The 15,000-nt window shown below is 43.2% G+C and overlaps 1 protein-coding gene across 1 annotated transcript in view; it reads right to left on the reverse strand.

The window, feature by feature from the left end:
* Window positions 1-10,464, reverse strand: part of plcb3 (phospholipase C, beta 3 (phosphatidylinositol-specific)) — a gene marked incomplete at its 5' end in the record, with an annotated part of 43,199 nt that extends 32,735 nt beyond the window's left edge. Inside the window, one exon of the mRNA XM_079491299.1 lies at window positions 10,366-10,464. Within this exon, the coding sequence (XP_079347425.1) occupies window positions 10,366-10,464 (99 nt within the window). The remainder of the gene's footprint in view (window positions 1-10,365) is intronic.
* Window positions 10,465-15,000: the final 4,536 nt, after the last annotated feature.

Raw genomic sequence — 15,000 nt, forward strand, 5'->3', positions numbered from 1 at the left:
AACACGGATCTGCACCATTTCCCATCTTCCTTCCTGATTGGCTAAGATTCGCTTCCAAAGCTCACATGATTGGTCCGTTTCGAACAAAATGCCACAAATCACAAACACAGTGTGCAATTTCCGTGAAATTATACACGCACATTTCCACTAGGCTGAGGACGACATGACACAATTTATTTTCCAAACCAGCCTCATGGTGGTGCTATAACAGGGCAATTCCTGTTTTTACCTATAACTGCATCGATCTGTGTACAACTTTGTATGCGCACTCCCTAGAGGCCATGGAAAAACATTTTCCCTGCATCCCTCTACATCTGCCGGTTATAGCGCCACCATGAGGCCGTTTTCTGCAAAACACATTGTTTATATTAGTCGCACAGATTTCATCCAAATCTCATGCAAATCGGTATACATGATCTCTGTAGTCATGTGATCAAGACGAGTGTTTGATTTCTCAGATTCTACACTGATTGGCTAAGATTGCCTTCCAAAGTCTTCAGGAGTGGCCCGTTTTGTACAAAATGCTGCACATGTCCTGCTCATCCAGAATTCTATCCTCAGAGATGCTATGAGTGATCTGGCTCTGCATTTCCTCAACAAAATGAAGAAAATTGTTGCAAAAAACAAACAAACATGTTTATATCACTCCTAAACATTTTGCCAAACATCACACACACTCCTGGTGGAGACCTGTGCCCAGAAGGGCACTTTTTCTAGTTAGATCTGTAACTCTTGAGTATAAAATGAAACCATTACGCTATCAATAGTTAAATTATTGTTAAACATCTGCATGACGAGAAGAATTGTTATTTCGATCAACGTTTGCCTGTTATCTCTCCTAATGGTATCGACATCAATACAGCATGGGATTGTGGACAAATTCTTATGCAATGACACCAAAATATTCTTTAGATTTGGGGTCTAAGGCCCAAACCACACCAGCTGCAACTCCTTGCAACTACTTGCAACTCCTTGCAACAAAACAAACCACACCAATGGAACTCCTTGCAACAAAACAAACCACACCAATGGAACTCCTTGCAACTGCCATTGGGAATAATGGTTGCAAGGAGTTGCATGGTGGCTCTCTGGTGTGGTGAGGGCTTTAGAGGCTAAATGTCATCCATGGCTCAAATACGAGAATAAATAATAGACTTTTGAAATGAAAAGGGTTGAAAAACACTGATCTACCTAGACAGCACTACAATACTATAGTACCTACAGTATATCACAGACTCTGGGTCAGCCATAACCACCACTACAATATCTACCTATATCACTGATCCTGGATCAGCCATAAGCACCACTCTACTTACACAGCTCTACAATATCTACCTATATCACTGATCCTGGATCAGCCATAAGCACCACTCTACTTACACAGCTCTACAATATCTACCTATATCACTGATCCTGGATCAGCCATGAGCACCACTCTAGTTAAACAGCTCTACAATATCTACCTATTCACTGACTCTGGATCAGCCATAATCAAGTTACGCAGCACTACAATACTAATGTTTACTCTTGGTAAAGCTGTTAATTGGGCGTACAGTGGAAGCGCACACACACACACACACACACACACACACACACACACACACACACACACACACACACACACACACACACACACACACACACACACACACACACACACACACACACACACACACACACACACACACACACACACACACACACACACACACACACACACACCATCAAAGACAGAGAAGCATAGTTTATAGTTAAGAGCTCATATCGGTCAGACAGACCTGTTAATGATTAATGAACGAACACACACATTTTTACAATGAGCCATTTCCCTCTCTCTCTCTCTCTCTCTCTCTCTCTCCCCCCATATGTTTACACTGCCATGGCAATGTCAAAATGAAAACAATAAAAACCAAAAAGAAACTTTGTACAATTGTCTCTCTCTGTCTCTCTGACTCTCTCCCCCCCCCCTCTCTCTCTCTCTGTGTGGCACACGCACACAAAAACAGTCATTATGGTCAAAACACACACACACACACACACACACACACACACACACACAGTGTGTGGGTTCAGAAACATGCGGAAGAGCGAGTGGAGAAACGGGATTCCACACATCCAGGAAGAAAGCTTCTGGTTTCACACATTATGAAAACGTCAACACAAACACAGTAACTAAGCACATGTACTCAAGCAGTGATGCAGGTTTTCAATGTAATGGGTCCCAGGAAAATTAGGAGTCCTATTTTGTCAGTTTTACAAATTGCAGCATTTAACTCCCATTTCACCAAATATGGTTCTATATTCATGTAGAAAATATAGCCTATCTGAAAGAAATAAACAACTGACAACTTGAATATTTGCAAAGTATTATTCAAACAACAGTGCAAAGTTGCAGTTATAAATTATATATTTTAGGCAGGTGGTCCCTGGGGGGGTTTGTGTATTCCTCTGACGACACACACACACACACACACACACACACTCCCCCTTTTCCATATAGAGAAATATTATTTGTCCCCGCCCGAGGCTCGTGTGGTCTCACTGGTCCGTCGTACTTTTCTGACCCTTGTTGAGATCGCAAATTAGGCGACGATGCACGTGCTCTATTGCATCAATGAGTAAATGACACTGTACAGACCAGAAGCCTTCTGGCAGAAGGTAAAGTTTTATCTGACTCACAGACAGAACCGTAGCGAGATCGCAAATTAGTCAACACTGTGGTGGTTTGCGACGTGACAATGAGTAGCCTAAACATTGTAGGCAAAACGCTAGCCCCGCTTGGAACCTCGCACGGCTCGCAAATTAAAGTCGGTCCGCGACTCCTCTGTAGCAACGTTCGTTGTAGCTGTGAGAGGGATGTGTGTGCGTGCGTGCGTGTTGTGTGTGTGTGTGTGTGTGTGTACTGTGTGCAGTGAAAAGAGGGGAGGTCTGCTACCCGCCCGCTTTGCTCCTCTATGATTCGCTCAGCTGTAGCTGTAAAGCCCTAACCACACTCCCTCTTCCCTGCCAATCTCCACTTGAAACTATCAACAAAGACAGAAAAGCCAAAAACAAATCTTAAAATAAATAAATAATAATAACTAGAAAAAGTGCCCCTCAGGGCACAGGTCTCCATCAGGCCAGGTCAGGTTGTGGCCTCCTGGTGGCGCTATAACTAAGGAATACATTGCATGGATGCACCTGGGACGTATCCTCAGTGATGTATCCTGAGGTCAACAGGGTTTCGGGTCTACCAACATCATACCCCTCACTCAGGCGACCCAGCCAGGGTTGATCAAATCCCGACTTACGCCCCAGTAGCTACCCTCGATCAGACCCACTAGAGAAAAACCAGGGCCACACAATCCGTTGGAACTACTCCAGAACTACTCTGCCAGGGCTGGGAGGTACACTTCTGGCGCATGGAAGGACTAGGCTCTGTGGGTTGACTCCTGTCCGGGCCCCTCCTACGTCTCACCAGGTCCACTCCTGCTCTCACCAGGCCCAGGACCTGTGCGTTGCACCAGAGTCCCAGCACCAGACACTTCATTCAGGAGTGGTGGGCAATGGTTCCGTAGGGCAATGGTGCTGCAGCTCCGCTTGCTGCTTGCATGGCCCTCCTAAAGGCCTCACAGAGGGTTGTTGGGCTTCCTCACGGAGGACACAGGCTGGGGCGCTAACCCATACTGGCCAATGTGAAAAGAGTGCCATTTGTTCTTACGCCTTTGATGGCAATTTAATGATTTGAGGCATTTTCCTCCAAAAATGTGATTTGCAAAAATCCACCTGTTGGTGGCGCTATAACAGGCCAATGTGAAAAGGGTGGGATATATACCTCAGCCTAGTAGGAAAGTGCATGAAAGATTTAACGTAAATTGCACACAGACGGACGGACGCACTAGGACGGAGTGCAAAACATACTCTCTCCCCATGCCTTCGGCCTGGTGGAGACAATAATATATATATGCAAAATAGATATTGCAAATAGATAGACTGATAGACTGTTTTGCGCCCCTAGACATAATATATGTACAGTGTGTGTGTGTGTGTGTGTGTATATATATATATATATATATATACACACACACACATACACATACATACATACATACATACATACATACATACATACATACATACATACATACATACATACATACATACATACATACATACATACATACATACATACACACATATAATTATGTCTAGGGGCGCTAGACATAATCTATTTGCGACACCATGCTCAAAGTTTCTAGTTTCACACATTATCAAAACGTCAACACAACACAGAGCTATGTGACGTAACTAGAACACCCTCAGTGCTGGATAGTAACATTTGAGTACAACTTTGAGATAGGCCATACTTGTACTGTACTTGAGTATTTCCAATTTCCAATACTTTTACTTCCACTCGATGTCAGATCCAAATATTGGATCTTTTTACTACGCTACAATTATTTGAAAACTAAGTTACTTTGTAGATTTTTACAAAACACACAATAACCACTACAAGCTCACAACGTGTCCACCATGTGACGCATTGTGAGCTTGTCGATCTGCTATTTTGAAATTATTAATTTTCTTAAAACGTCATCATGACCGTCAAGATTTTGTTCATGTGAGTAAACAATCACTATGATTCAAAACAATGCGCAGAGAGAGAGAGAGAGAGAGAGAGAGAGAGAGAGACAGAGAGAGATAATAAAAGGGGGGGGGGGGGTTGATGTGTCTGAACCTGATCCTGTGGGTAAAAAGTAAAAAACTGGCTGAACAGGAATTCTCCAACACAACACACGCTGTGATTGGCCGTCTGCAATGCCTGCAATGCCTGGCAGGGTCATTGGCTGTCACTATACTTACTACACTGATAGGTAGATTAGAGCAGTGGTTCTCAAAGTGGGGTCCGGGGACCCCCCAGGGGTCCTTGAGGGAGTTCCAGGGGGTCCTCAGCTAAATGATAGTAAGGAACCAAAGAGTTACAGTTACCCGTTAGGGTAACTCTGAGAGTGTGCAAATAGTACATTGTACACCATTTGTACACTCTAAGAATTAAATTAACATTGATTTTACAATATAATTTGGTGTCCCAGAGATAGAAATGCCGTTAAAATGGGCGTCTGTAGCCTAATGCATGCCAAACTGGGGGTCCTTGAAATGAAAACAGTTGAAAATGACTGCTAGAGCCGTACAAATGGGGGGTCCGCAGGCTAATAAATGTCAATTTGGGGGTCCTTGACATGAAAACATTTGAGAACTAATGGATTGGAGCAGTGTTTCCCACGCTTTTTAACTCAAGACCCCAAAAAAGAAATGAGACGTTTTCCCCGGACGCACACAACTACGAGCTCAAATTTTAGTCTAGTTTTTATTTGTTGACGAAATTGTCAATATATTTAGTCTTAGTTTTAGTCGTCATAGCTTAGTTTTCATTTAGTTTGTCAGTGAAAAAACTAAAAAAGGTAGTCGACGAACATTTTTGTCGACGAAAACAACACTGCTCCAAAGCAAACTCCACATGCCCCAACATTTTAATTACCTGCTATAGTGTCAACCCCTTACACCTGTGTCGGATCTGTGGTTAGACTGGCATATTTGCCGATACCGATATGAACCGATATGACCAAATAAGGGCCGATCCGATACTTTACCGATACAGTATCGGGACATCTCTAAATTCAAGTGGCATTTCTTTTTTAAATATAGCTGATCTACATTTTTGATCTAAACCTATCTAATCTTTTTGAGCAAAATCACTTTCTTTCACTTCTTTTTGCATTCTGATAGGCTGAGAACATAAGACGATAAGGCAGGCGAAAAAACACCACTTTAGTTTTAGTCCTATTTTAGTCATCTGAAAGTGTTCAGTCTTAAGTGCTTTACAGAGTCGAACGTAATCGACGCAAGAAGACATACGCAACGGAGGGTGAGAGAAATGTCTCCCCTTGCATCACGTCAGTTACGTGATCCGTCGCGATCCGTCCGGACCACACCAGAGGGTCGCCATGCATCTTCTTGCAACATGCAACTACTTGCAAACATTATTCCCAATAGAGCGTCGCAGTCCCGCCCTCTTTCATGACGACGCCAGGCCCAGGAAATGATTCCCAATGCATTTTTCCCATAGACATTTCAAAAAGTATGTATTTAAAGACGGTTACGCCGCGGACAAAGCCAACTCGAGTCGTGACAACTCATGACAACAAACACAATATTTTGGACCAAACAAATAATTACAAAGAAGAAAAACAACAAAAAAGTGTTTTTCTTCTTTCTAATTATTTGTTACATGATTTGTCACGACTCGAGTTGGCGTTTGTCCGCGGTGTTTGTCCGCGGCGTCTTTAAATAAATACTTTTTGAAATGTCTATGAGGAAAATGAACGGAGAATCATTTCCTGGGCGGGACTGCGATGCTCTATAAGGAGTTGCATTGGTATGGTTTGTTTTGTTGCAAGGAGTTGCATCATCATCATCATTTTTCGACCGCGGTCGAGATCGTGGATTTCACAATATCACGCCAGACTTCCCGGTCCTTCATTGCCATCCCCAGTTCCTGCTTACTGATGCCTGTGTCCCTAGCGATGACATCAGGGAACGACAGTTTTCTACCTCTGGTCTGCTTTGAGGCAGGACTCCAGAGAAGAAAGGAAGTTATAACCTCATTGTCAGCTCTGTAGCAGTGGCCGGCAAACTGTGTTCTTCTGGATCGGACTAGTGAAGAAACACGGGGAAGGTTGCCATATATTAGATTAGTCGATGGGTGGCTCTTCCAAGACAGATTTTGCACTCTCATTAGAAGGCGGGTGTAAGTGCCATCCAACCGTTTCTCTAGTTTCTTTGAAAGTGTCCATGTCTCGGAGCCATAAAGCAAGGAGTTGCAGCTGGTGTGGTTTGGGCCTTAGTCTGCCATTAGTCGACTAAATATCAAAATCTTAGTCTTTTAGTCTTAGTCGACAGAATTAACAGTGCATCCGACAGGGATGATAATATCGTCCTTTGTTGCCTTCTATTTACAATTTACAGACATTTCCAGACTTAATCCAGAGCGATTTACAGTAAGCAAGAACAACACATGGTAATACATCAAATACATGGAAATAGTCATCAAGAATCATGCGTATACGCTAAGAACCCAACATCCGTCTAACAGTGTGGTGACACCATAAAAATTAGGATATGTCTCCCATGTAAACGAGGCTAGTGGCTCGTCAGCAGGAAGAATGTCAGATAGATGTCTATCTGACATGCCTGTGGTGATGATGGACATCTATCCAGGAATGAGACATCCTCATGGCACCCGAGCCAACCGCTGAACTACATTTCCGTTGCAACCTAAGTCTCAGACTAATGGTGCATTTATATAGCACTTTTTCTCCAAAGCGCTTTACATAGATTGGGCACACTGATGGCAGAGGAAACCATAGGGGTTCAGAGTGTTGCTCAATGACACTTCGACACTAACTCTGGGTGAGCCCGACACACACACACACACACACACACACACACACACACACACACACACACACACACACACACACACACACACACACACACACACACACACACACACACACACACACACACACACACACACACACACACACACACACACACACACACACACACACACACACACACACACACACACACACACACACGTTTGACCATTTGTTTGTAGTACAGTCTATTGATTACTTTTGACACTAATCCAATCATCTAATTTCTTTCAGTAATAAAAGTCCTTCAATTGTAACTTCAGAAGTGTGCGGATCCCTGAATACATTTATATTGCATGTTGCTTACTAGTTTACTGTTGAGCTAGAAAACAATGTTGCACATTAAGCTAATGACCCCCCACGCTCCTTTGGGGATAGGACTCCCTGGGCCGGGTTGAGAATCAATGTTTTAATCCATCTATTGACTCGTACGTAAAACGTACACTCAGAGTTTAACAGACTGGCTCTGTTTTACATGCTGATGAGTTAAACTACAACATGCTGTTGCCCATCTATCGATTATTTATATCGATAATAACCTAGTACCGTATCAATAGTCCCAAGGCATGTACTACTGTCTGGAGACACTACACTGTCAGTCTCTCTGCATTATATGATCCTTTGAGACACTACAGTTAAGTATCTCTCTGCATTCTATGATCCTATAGTTTACTGAGACACTACACTGTCAGTCTCTCTGCATTATATGATCCTTTGAGACACTACAGTATCTCTTTGCATTCTATGATTCTGCATTCTATGATTCATTCTATGATCCTATAGTTTACTGAGACACTACACTGTCTCTCCCCCCCACCGCCCACCCCTTTTTTTCCCCTCACTGTATATGTTTCTTTTCCCTTTTTACCTCCTTTATGATGAATTCCTGTTCTGTCTATAGAAGTGTCTATTTGTACGTCTCTAAATGTTTTGATGATTTGAACATGGTGGACCCTATTGGAAACAAGTGTAATGCTTAATTGGGTCGTCCACTCACAGTTAACAGCCTTTGTATTGAGTTTGTGCTTGAAATGTACTGTAATTCTGCAAACTGTTAATAAATTCTTCAATCAATCTCTGCATTCTATGATCCTATAGTTTACTGAGACACTACACTGTCTCTCTGCATTCTATGATCCTATAGTTTACTGAGACACTACACTGTCTCTCTGCATTCTATGATCCTATAGTTTACTGAGACACTACACTGTCTCTGTGCATTCTATGATCCTATAGTTTACTGAGACACTACACTGTCTCTCTGCATACTATGATCCTATAATTTACTGAGACACTACACTGTCTCTCTGCATTCTATGATCCTATAGTTTATTGAGACACTACAGTGTCTCTTAGGCCGCAATTTGCAACGCTAGATTTCTTTTTTGCAACTCTGGATGAATCTAGAGTTGCAATACCCTCCATTTACTCCCCACTCATCCAATTTGGTTTGCGATCTGCTTGTCTTAAACAACGTTAAACTCACCAACATTGCAGCTGTAGTCCAAGCTTGAATTATCCTCTTTCAATCTGCCGAGCTTGTTTTTCATAAAAATCCACCGTAGAGATGTTATGAGCTACTTTCTGTCAAGACATCCTCTGCAGGTGATTCTTTTTCTAAGTGTTGCAGTTTGGAAGCACTCGTTTTTGTTAACGGGTCGCGCTGCTGCCTCCTGCATTATGTGCAAATTCGAAACAGGTGGTACGCAGGGCCGTTCAGTGACATACGACGAGTGCTTCCAAACTCCAGCACTTAGAAAAAGAATCACCGGCACAGAATTTCTTGACAGAAAGTATCTCATAACATGTCTACGGTGGATTTTTATGAAAAACAAGCTCGGCAGATTGAAAGAGGATAATTCAAGCTTGGACTACAGCTGCAATGTTGGTGAGTTTAACATTGTTTAAGACAAGCAGATCGCAAAACAAATTGGATGAGTGGGGAGTCAATGGAGGGTATTGCAACTCTAGATTCATCCCATTATAAAAAAAATTAGAGTTGCAACTTGCGGCTAAGTGTCTCTCTGCATTCTATGATCCTATAGTTTGAGACACTACACTACACTGTCTCTCTGCATTCTATGATCCTACAGTATAGTTTACTGAGACACTACACTGTCTCTCTACATTCTATGATCCTACAGTATAGTTTACTGAGACACTACACTGTCTCTCTGCATTCTATGATCCTATAGTTTACTGAGACACTACACTGTCTCTCTGCATTCTATGATCCTATAGTTTACTGAGACACTACACTGTCTCTCTGCATTCTATGATCCTATAGTTTACAATTAATTGTATACATTTCAGACATAGGCTATATGATAACTTGAAATGCGACGTTCTGATTCTGCACGATGAATAGCCTACATTTACTTTCCATACCACTATTTTGAATTCCTAACATCTACTAACAGAGCATTATCTACAATACATAGCCTATTGATAATAATGACAATGTCACTCAAGTAACATTTTGAAGTGGGCTTCTATAACTTGTAGTTTTGATGAATTGAACATGGTGGACCCTATTGGAAACAAGTGTAATGCTTAATTGGGTCGTCCACTCACAGTTAACAGCCTTTGTATTGAGTTTGTGCTTGAAATGTACTGTAATTCTGCAAACTATTAATAAATGTTTCAATCAATCAATCAATCAAAGTTGTAACTCGTACAGAGAGTATACATCTGCAGCATCGATACTTTTACTCCAGTAAAACATTGCGAGTATACTTCTTCCCTAGCCCAAACATTTAGACTCTCGTAGAGTTTTTTTTTTGGAAAAAACCTCTACGAGAGTCTATGTTTGGGCTACTTCTTCCCCAGAATCCCCACCCACCAAACAGTCATTATTTTAGGTAAAAATAAATAAAAATAAAGTCACCTCGTCCCATTTGATGAACTTGCTACCCTTCTTCAGAAGTTCGGGCACGGACAGGGGTTTGAGCTGCAGAGCGTGCACGCCCGGCTTGGCCCCGGCCATGGCTGGTCTGGCTGGCTGGCTAGGGCTCACCCCGGGCGGGGACGCCTCGAACCCCGGCTACAGCGAGCAGCAGGAGTCGGTCTCCTCTCCGGTCCTCCGGGGTGGGTGGGGTGGGTCGATCACCCACCCGGCTCGGAGGAAAAAAAGAAGAAAAAAAATAGAAAAGTAGAAATACTCTAAATTCCTCCCCTTGTGAACTGAGTGAGTGGTGTTGTTCACTCACTTCTTGTTTCTTTCTTCCCCACTCGTGTGTCTGACTGTGAGGAAGTTTAGTGATTCCGTGGTCAGCCTGCTGCTGGAGATTTAGATTTAGATTTAGAAGTTTAGTTCTTTAAAAGAGAGGGAGAGTTAAAAACCCAACAAGACAACAATCCGTAGAGATTGAGAGAGAACACGTTCGTAGAGACAGTTGAAGCACGCAGCAGCAGCGCCGCAGACTGACTGAGGATTGATATGAGAACTGAAACGCCTCCAGTCCACCAGACACACATACACACACACACACCAGACACTCCGCGCGCTGCGCGTCCCCGCCGCGTGAACAAGTTGTTGTTTCTAGAGGATTATATATGTTGTTGTCCTTTAAAGAGAGAGAGTTGTCCCTTGACTCCCTTCTCCTTCCATCTGTTCCTCTTTTTCTGACTGTTGGATGCTCTCTCTCTCTCTCTCTCTCTCTCTCTCTCTCCAACACTCTCAGTCCAACGTCCGTCCCTCCTCGTGTCTTGTTCCTACACGCCTCTCTCTCTCTCTCCCCCCTCTCTCTCTAACTTTCTCTTCTCTCTCTTCGCTTCCTCTGACTCTCTCTCCTCTCCCACCGCGGAAGGAATCTTTTCTAAAGCATGCACAGGGCGGAGAGAGAAAGAGAGAGAGGGGTAAAGTCTGAGCTCTCTCTCTCTCTCTCTCTCTCTCTCTCGCTCTCTCTCTCTCTCGTATTACTCGTAACATTGTATGTACAGTCCATATGCTAGTAGGCTAGCTGCAAGGGAATTAAACAATGGTAGATTGTGTATTCAAGATCAGCTATATTTTCAAATGGACGAAATGTATACAGGGCTGAAGTGGTTAATGTATGTTTTGCAATAATAATCCAAATCTAGTAAGTAACAGTGGTGCAGATAACCAAACCAATTGTGCATTTTATGATTAAAGCATGGAACTTTCAGCATATCACCTCCACACCCCATAAGGTGTGATTTCAGACTGGAACCACTTGACTGACCTCTGGTGACCTTGTCACTTTTTGCCCCATTATTCCCCATTATAATAATATATATAACATATAAGTTTTGTTCTAACGAATGAAAACTTAAACCCCAATAGTCTACAGAAATGGTGATTCCTGTTCACTTTTATGATATAAATCACACCCGTGTAAAGTGAGTGGTGCAACTCCGTACAACAAAACCGTTACAGGTGAAGGCGCGCTCTACTCAGGGAGACAGGGAGTCTTATAGTCTCTGTAGCTGATGGGTGCAGATTCTTGAAGATCAATGGAAAAAGGGAATATCCACACTCTGCTGTGATTTCGTTTAATGAAATAAAGAAACTCATAAGAAGCTACATACAAGAGAGTGCAGATATTCCCTTTTTCCATCCTTCTTGTGAACAATGGGTTGTAGAAGTTCTCCCAAGCACTGTATTGAGAGACTATAGGCATGGTACTTTCTCACAGGGTAGGGGACAGTATCACATTCACATCCTAAAGCCATAACCACACCAGAAGGTGTGGTTATGGTGTGGTTACGGCCGATCTACCTCATGCCACTGCTGCCACGTCACTCCACTGGATTAGACATGGCATGACCAAGGTCCAGTGTGGTGTGCATACTTCATGCAAAGCTCTTTAGTGATCTCTTAAGTGTGAACAATCAATATATGGACATAGATCCAGATAAATTACCTTTTTGTGGTTTATACTTGGTCTCTAAAGCCCAAACCACACCAAACGGTTGAGTCGGGACAAAACCTTTTTTAAGGTAAACCACACCAATGCAACTCACTGACTTGCAAGGAGTTGCATTGGTGTGGTTGACCTTAAAAACTGTTTTGTCCCGACTTCACCATGATAATAGATGAATTTCTGGATATCACAAACATGGACTAAGGCTATCCAACGTTGAAGATACCACTATAGGCAAAATGAGGAATTGCAGCACTATAATGGAGGTGGACGGACGTTCATGACGTCGCGTGCGTAAGCCCGGACCTCAAAATTGAGGTCCGGGGCTAGGCTAAACTTCCGCTCGCTCGAGCGAGGTGGGGGTGGGGGGAGGCTAACGCTCTGGTTCAATCTCTATCCTTTATAGCTCTATGGTTGTTAGTCAGGGAGCCCTTCTTCTTCTTTGGCTTTTTTTCACACATTTTTCTGGTCCTGAAATATCTAAAATGAAACACATTACACACATAAAAACCCCAGAAAGGTGTTTCTTGTGTCCTAAACATCATTAATATAAGCTCTGGTTGAAAAGGGGATGAAGTGGTCACCCCCCGACCCCGTGGCGCTGGGCCTGGGTCTTGGGCAAAAAAGTTTGGGAACCACATGCTTTAATTAATTAAAAATGACTTTATGGGATAATGTTACAGAGAGTAATAAAACGATGTCCTTGCTTCACCCTCGTGTACCGTCAGATAAACATCACCAAGCTTTGCTTTAATACATGTGAGGGAAATACAGTAATCTGATTACAATAATAAATATTAAGCGACGTATCCCAGATAAGACTCACTTCTCCAAACAATTGAGTGCTGAATTCCCCAGGGGGACCGTGTGTGAGTGTGTGTGTGTGTGTGCGCGCGCGCGTGTGCGTGTGTGTGTGTGTGTGTGTGTGTGTGTGTGTGTGTGTGTGTGTGTGTGTGTTGTGTGTGTGTGTGTGTGTGTGTGTGTGTGTGTGTGTGTGTGTGTGTGTGTGTGTGTGTGTGTGTATTAGGGTAACCAGATGTCCCCCTTTGCGTGGGACAGTCCCTCATTTCCAAGACCTTTCAGGCGTCCCACAAGTTGAGACCCTGTCCCACATTGTGACTGGCAGGCAGCAGTGTTCAAATGCCCTATTATAGTTAGTCCCCTAATAGTTGGTTTTCAGTTGTAAATCTCTCTCATTTCCTGCAAGATGTGTTTTAAGCATGTTAAAATAACATGAGAAATATCCCCTATTGTGTGTGTGTGTGTGTGTATGTGTGTGCGTGCGTGCGTGCGTGCATGTGCATGTGCAACATGTGCATGTGCATGTGCATGTGCATGTGCATGTGCATGTGCATGTGCATGTGCATGTGCATGTGCATGTGCATGTGCATGCCTGCGTGAATGTGATTAAATTGACCTCATGCTCCAACAATGTGTCACAGCAGGGTTCTTCATCAAATATCGTATATTGACTACAAGATCCTCCTCCATACATTTAAGGCCATTCATAACCCCCCCCCCCCCCCCCCCCCGGGTCTGGACCTTGTCCACGTCAACATTCCCACCCGGTCTCTTAGGTCTGCCTCCTCCATCACTCTGAAAGTCCTCCAGTCCCAGCCCGTCTGTCCACCATGGGGTCAAGAGCCTTCAGCCGCTCTGCCCCTCACCTCTGGAACTCCCTCCCCCCTGATATTAGGAACATGGACTCTATCACCACATTTCAAACCCACCTCAAACCCACTTGTTTAGGCAGGCTTTCTAAGCAGGCTTTGTTTAGAACGGCCTTCATCAGGTGATATATCACCTGATGAAGGCCGTTCGCGGCCGAAACGTCATGTCTTAAAACTTATGGTGTTTTAAATTAAATAAAACACCATTGGAGCAAGCCTGTGTGCGGACTACTTTCTTCTCTTCACTGTATTTACCTTAGTCAAGCACCAGCCAGGAACTGGATGTGCGCAAGCCACCTGCTAACTAGAATGTATGGCCTCAAAGGTCGAGGTCAAGTTCATGAAATAACTTAGAAGTGTCTGCACTTTTGTCAATTGTCTAATGTGATCCTTTGCGTTACACTCCCTCTGCCAACCTGGGGAGAGCAACGGACTGACCTCATGCTTCCTGACAAGTCTCACTTTGATTCACTTCACTCCCTCCGCCAACCTGGGGAGAGCAATGGACTGACTGACCTCATGCTTCCTGACAAGTCTCACTGTCATTCACGTTCATTCACTGTGCGATCCGTATAGTCGCAGTCCTGGTCACGGACGGTGCATGTGTGGAAAAAACGTGGCTAGTTTGGAAATACGTAAAATATTTTTGGCGAGGGAAAACATTTTAAATATTTTGCCTCTTAGCGACGAGGCGCAAATATACGGAGGCCGTGGTTTGACTTTTGATTTATTTTTAAAAAGAATTCAGAAGCATGGGACACAGCCAGTGGTGGAAGTATTTACTTAAGTACTGTACTTATAAATATAATCTTGAGGTATTTGTACTTTACTTGAGTATTTCCAATTTCCGGTATAGGCTACTTTTACTTCTAGGCCTACTCCATTACATCTCAGAGTCAAAATTGTTACTTTTAATCCACTACAATTATTTGAAAACTTTAGTTACTATAGTTAACCTACTTTGGA

The sequence above is a fragment of the Electrona antarctica genome (genome assembly GCF_951216825.1).
Source record: "Electrona antarctica genome assembly, chromosome: 21".
Lineage (NCBI taxonomy): Eukaryota > Metazoa > Chordata > Actinopteri > Myctophiformes > Myctophidae > Electrona > Electrona antarctica.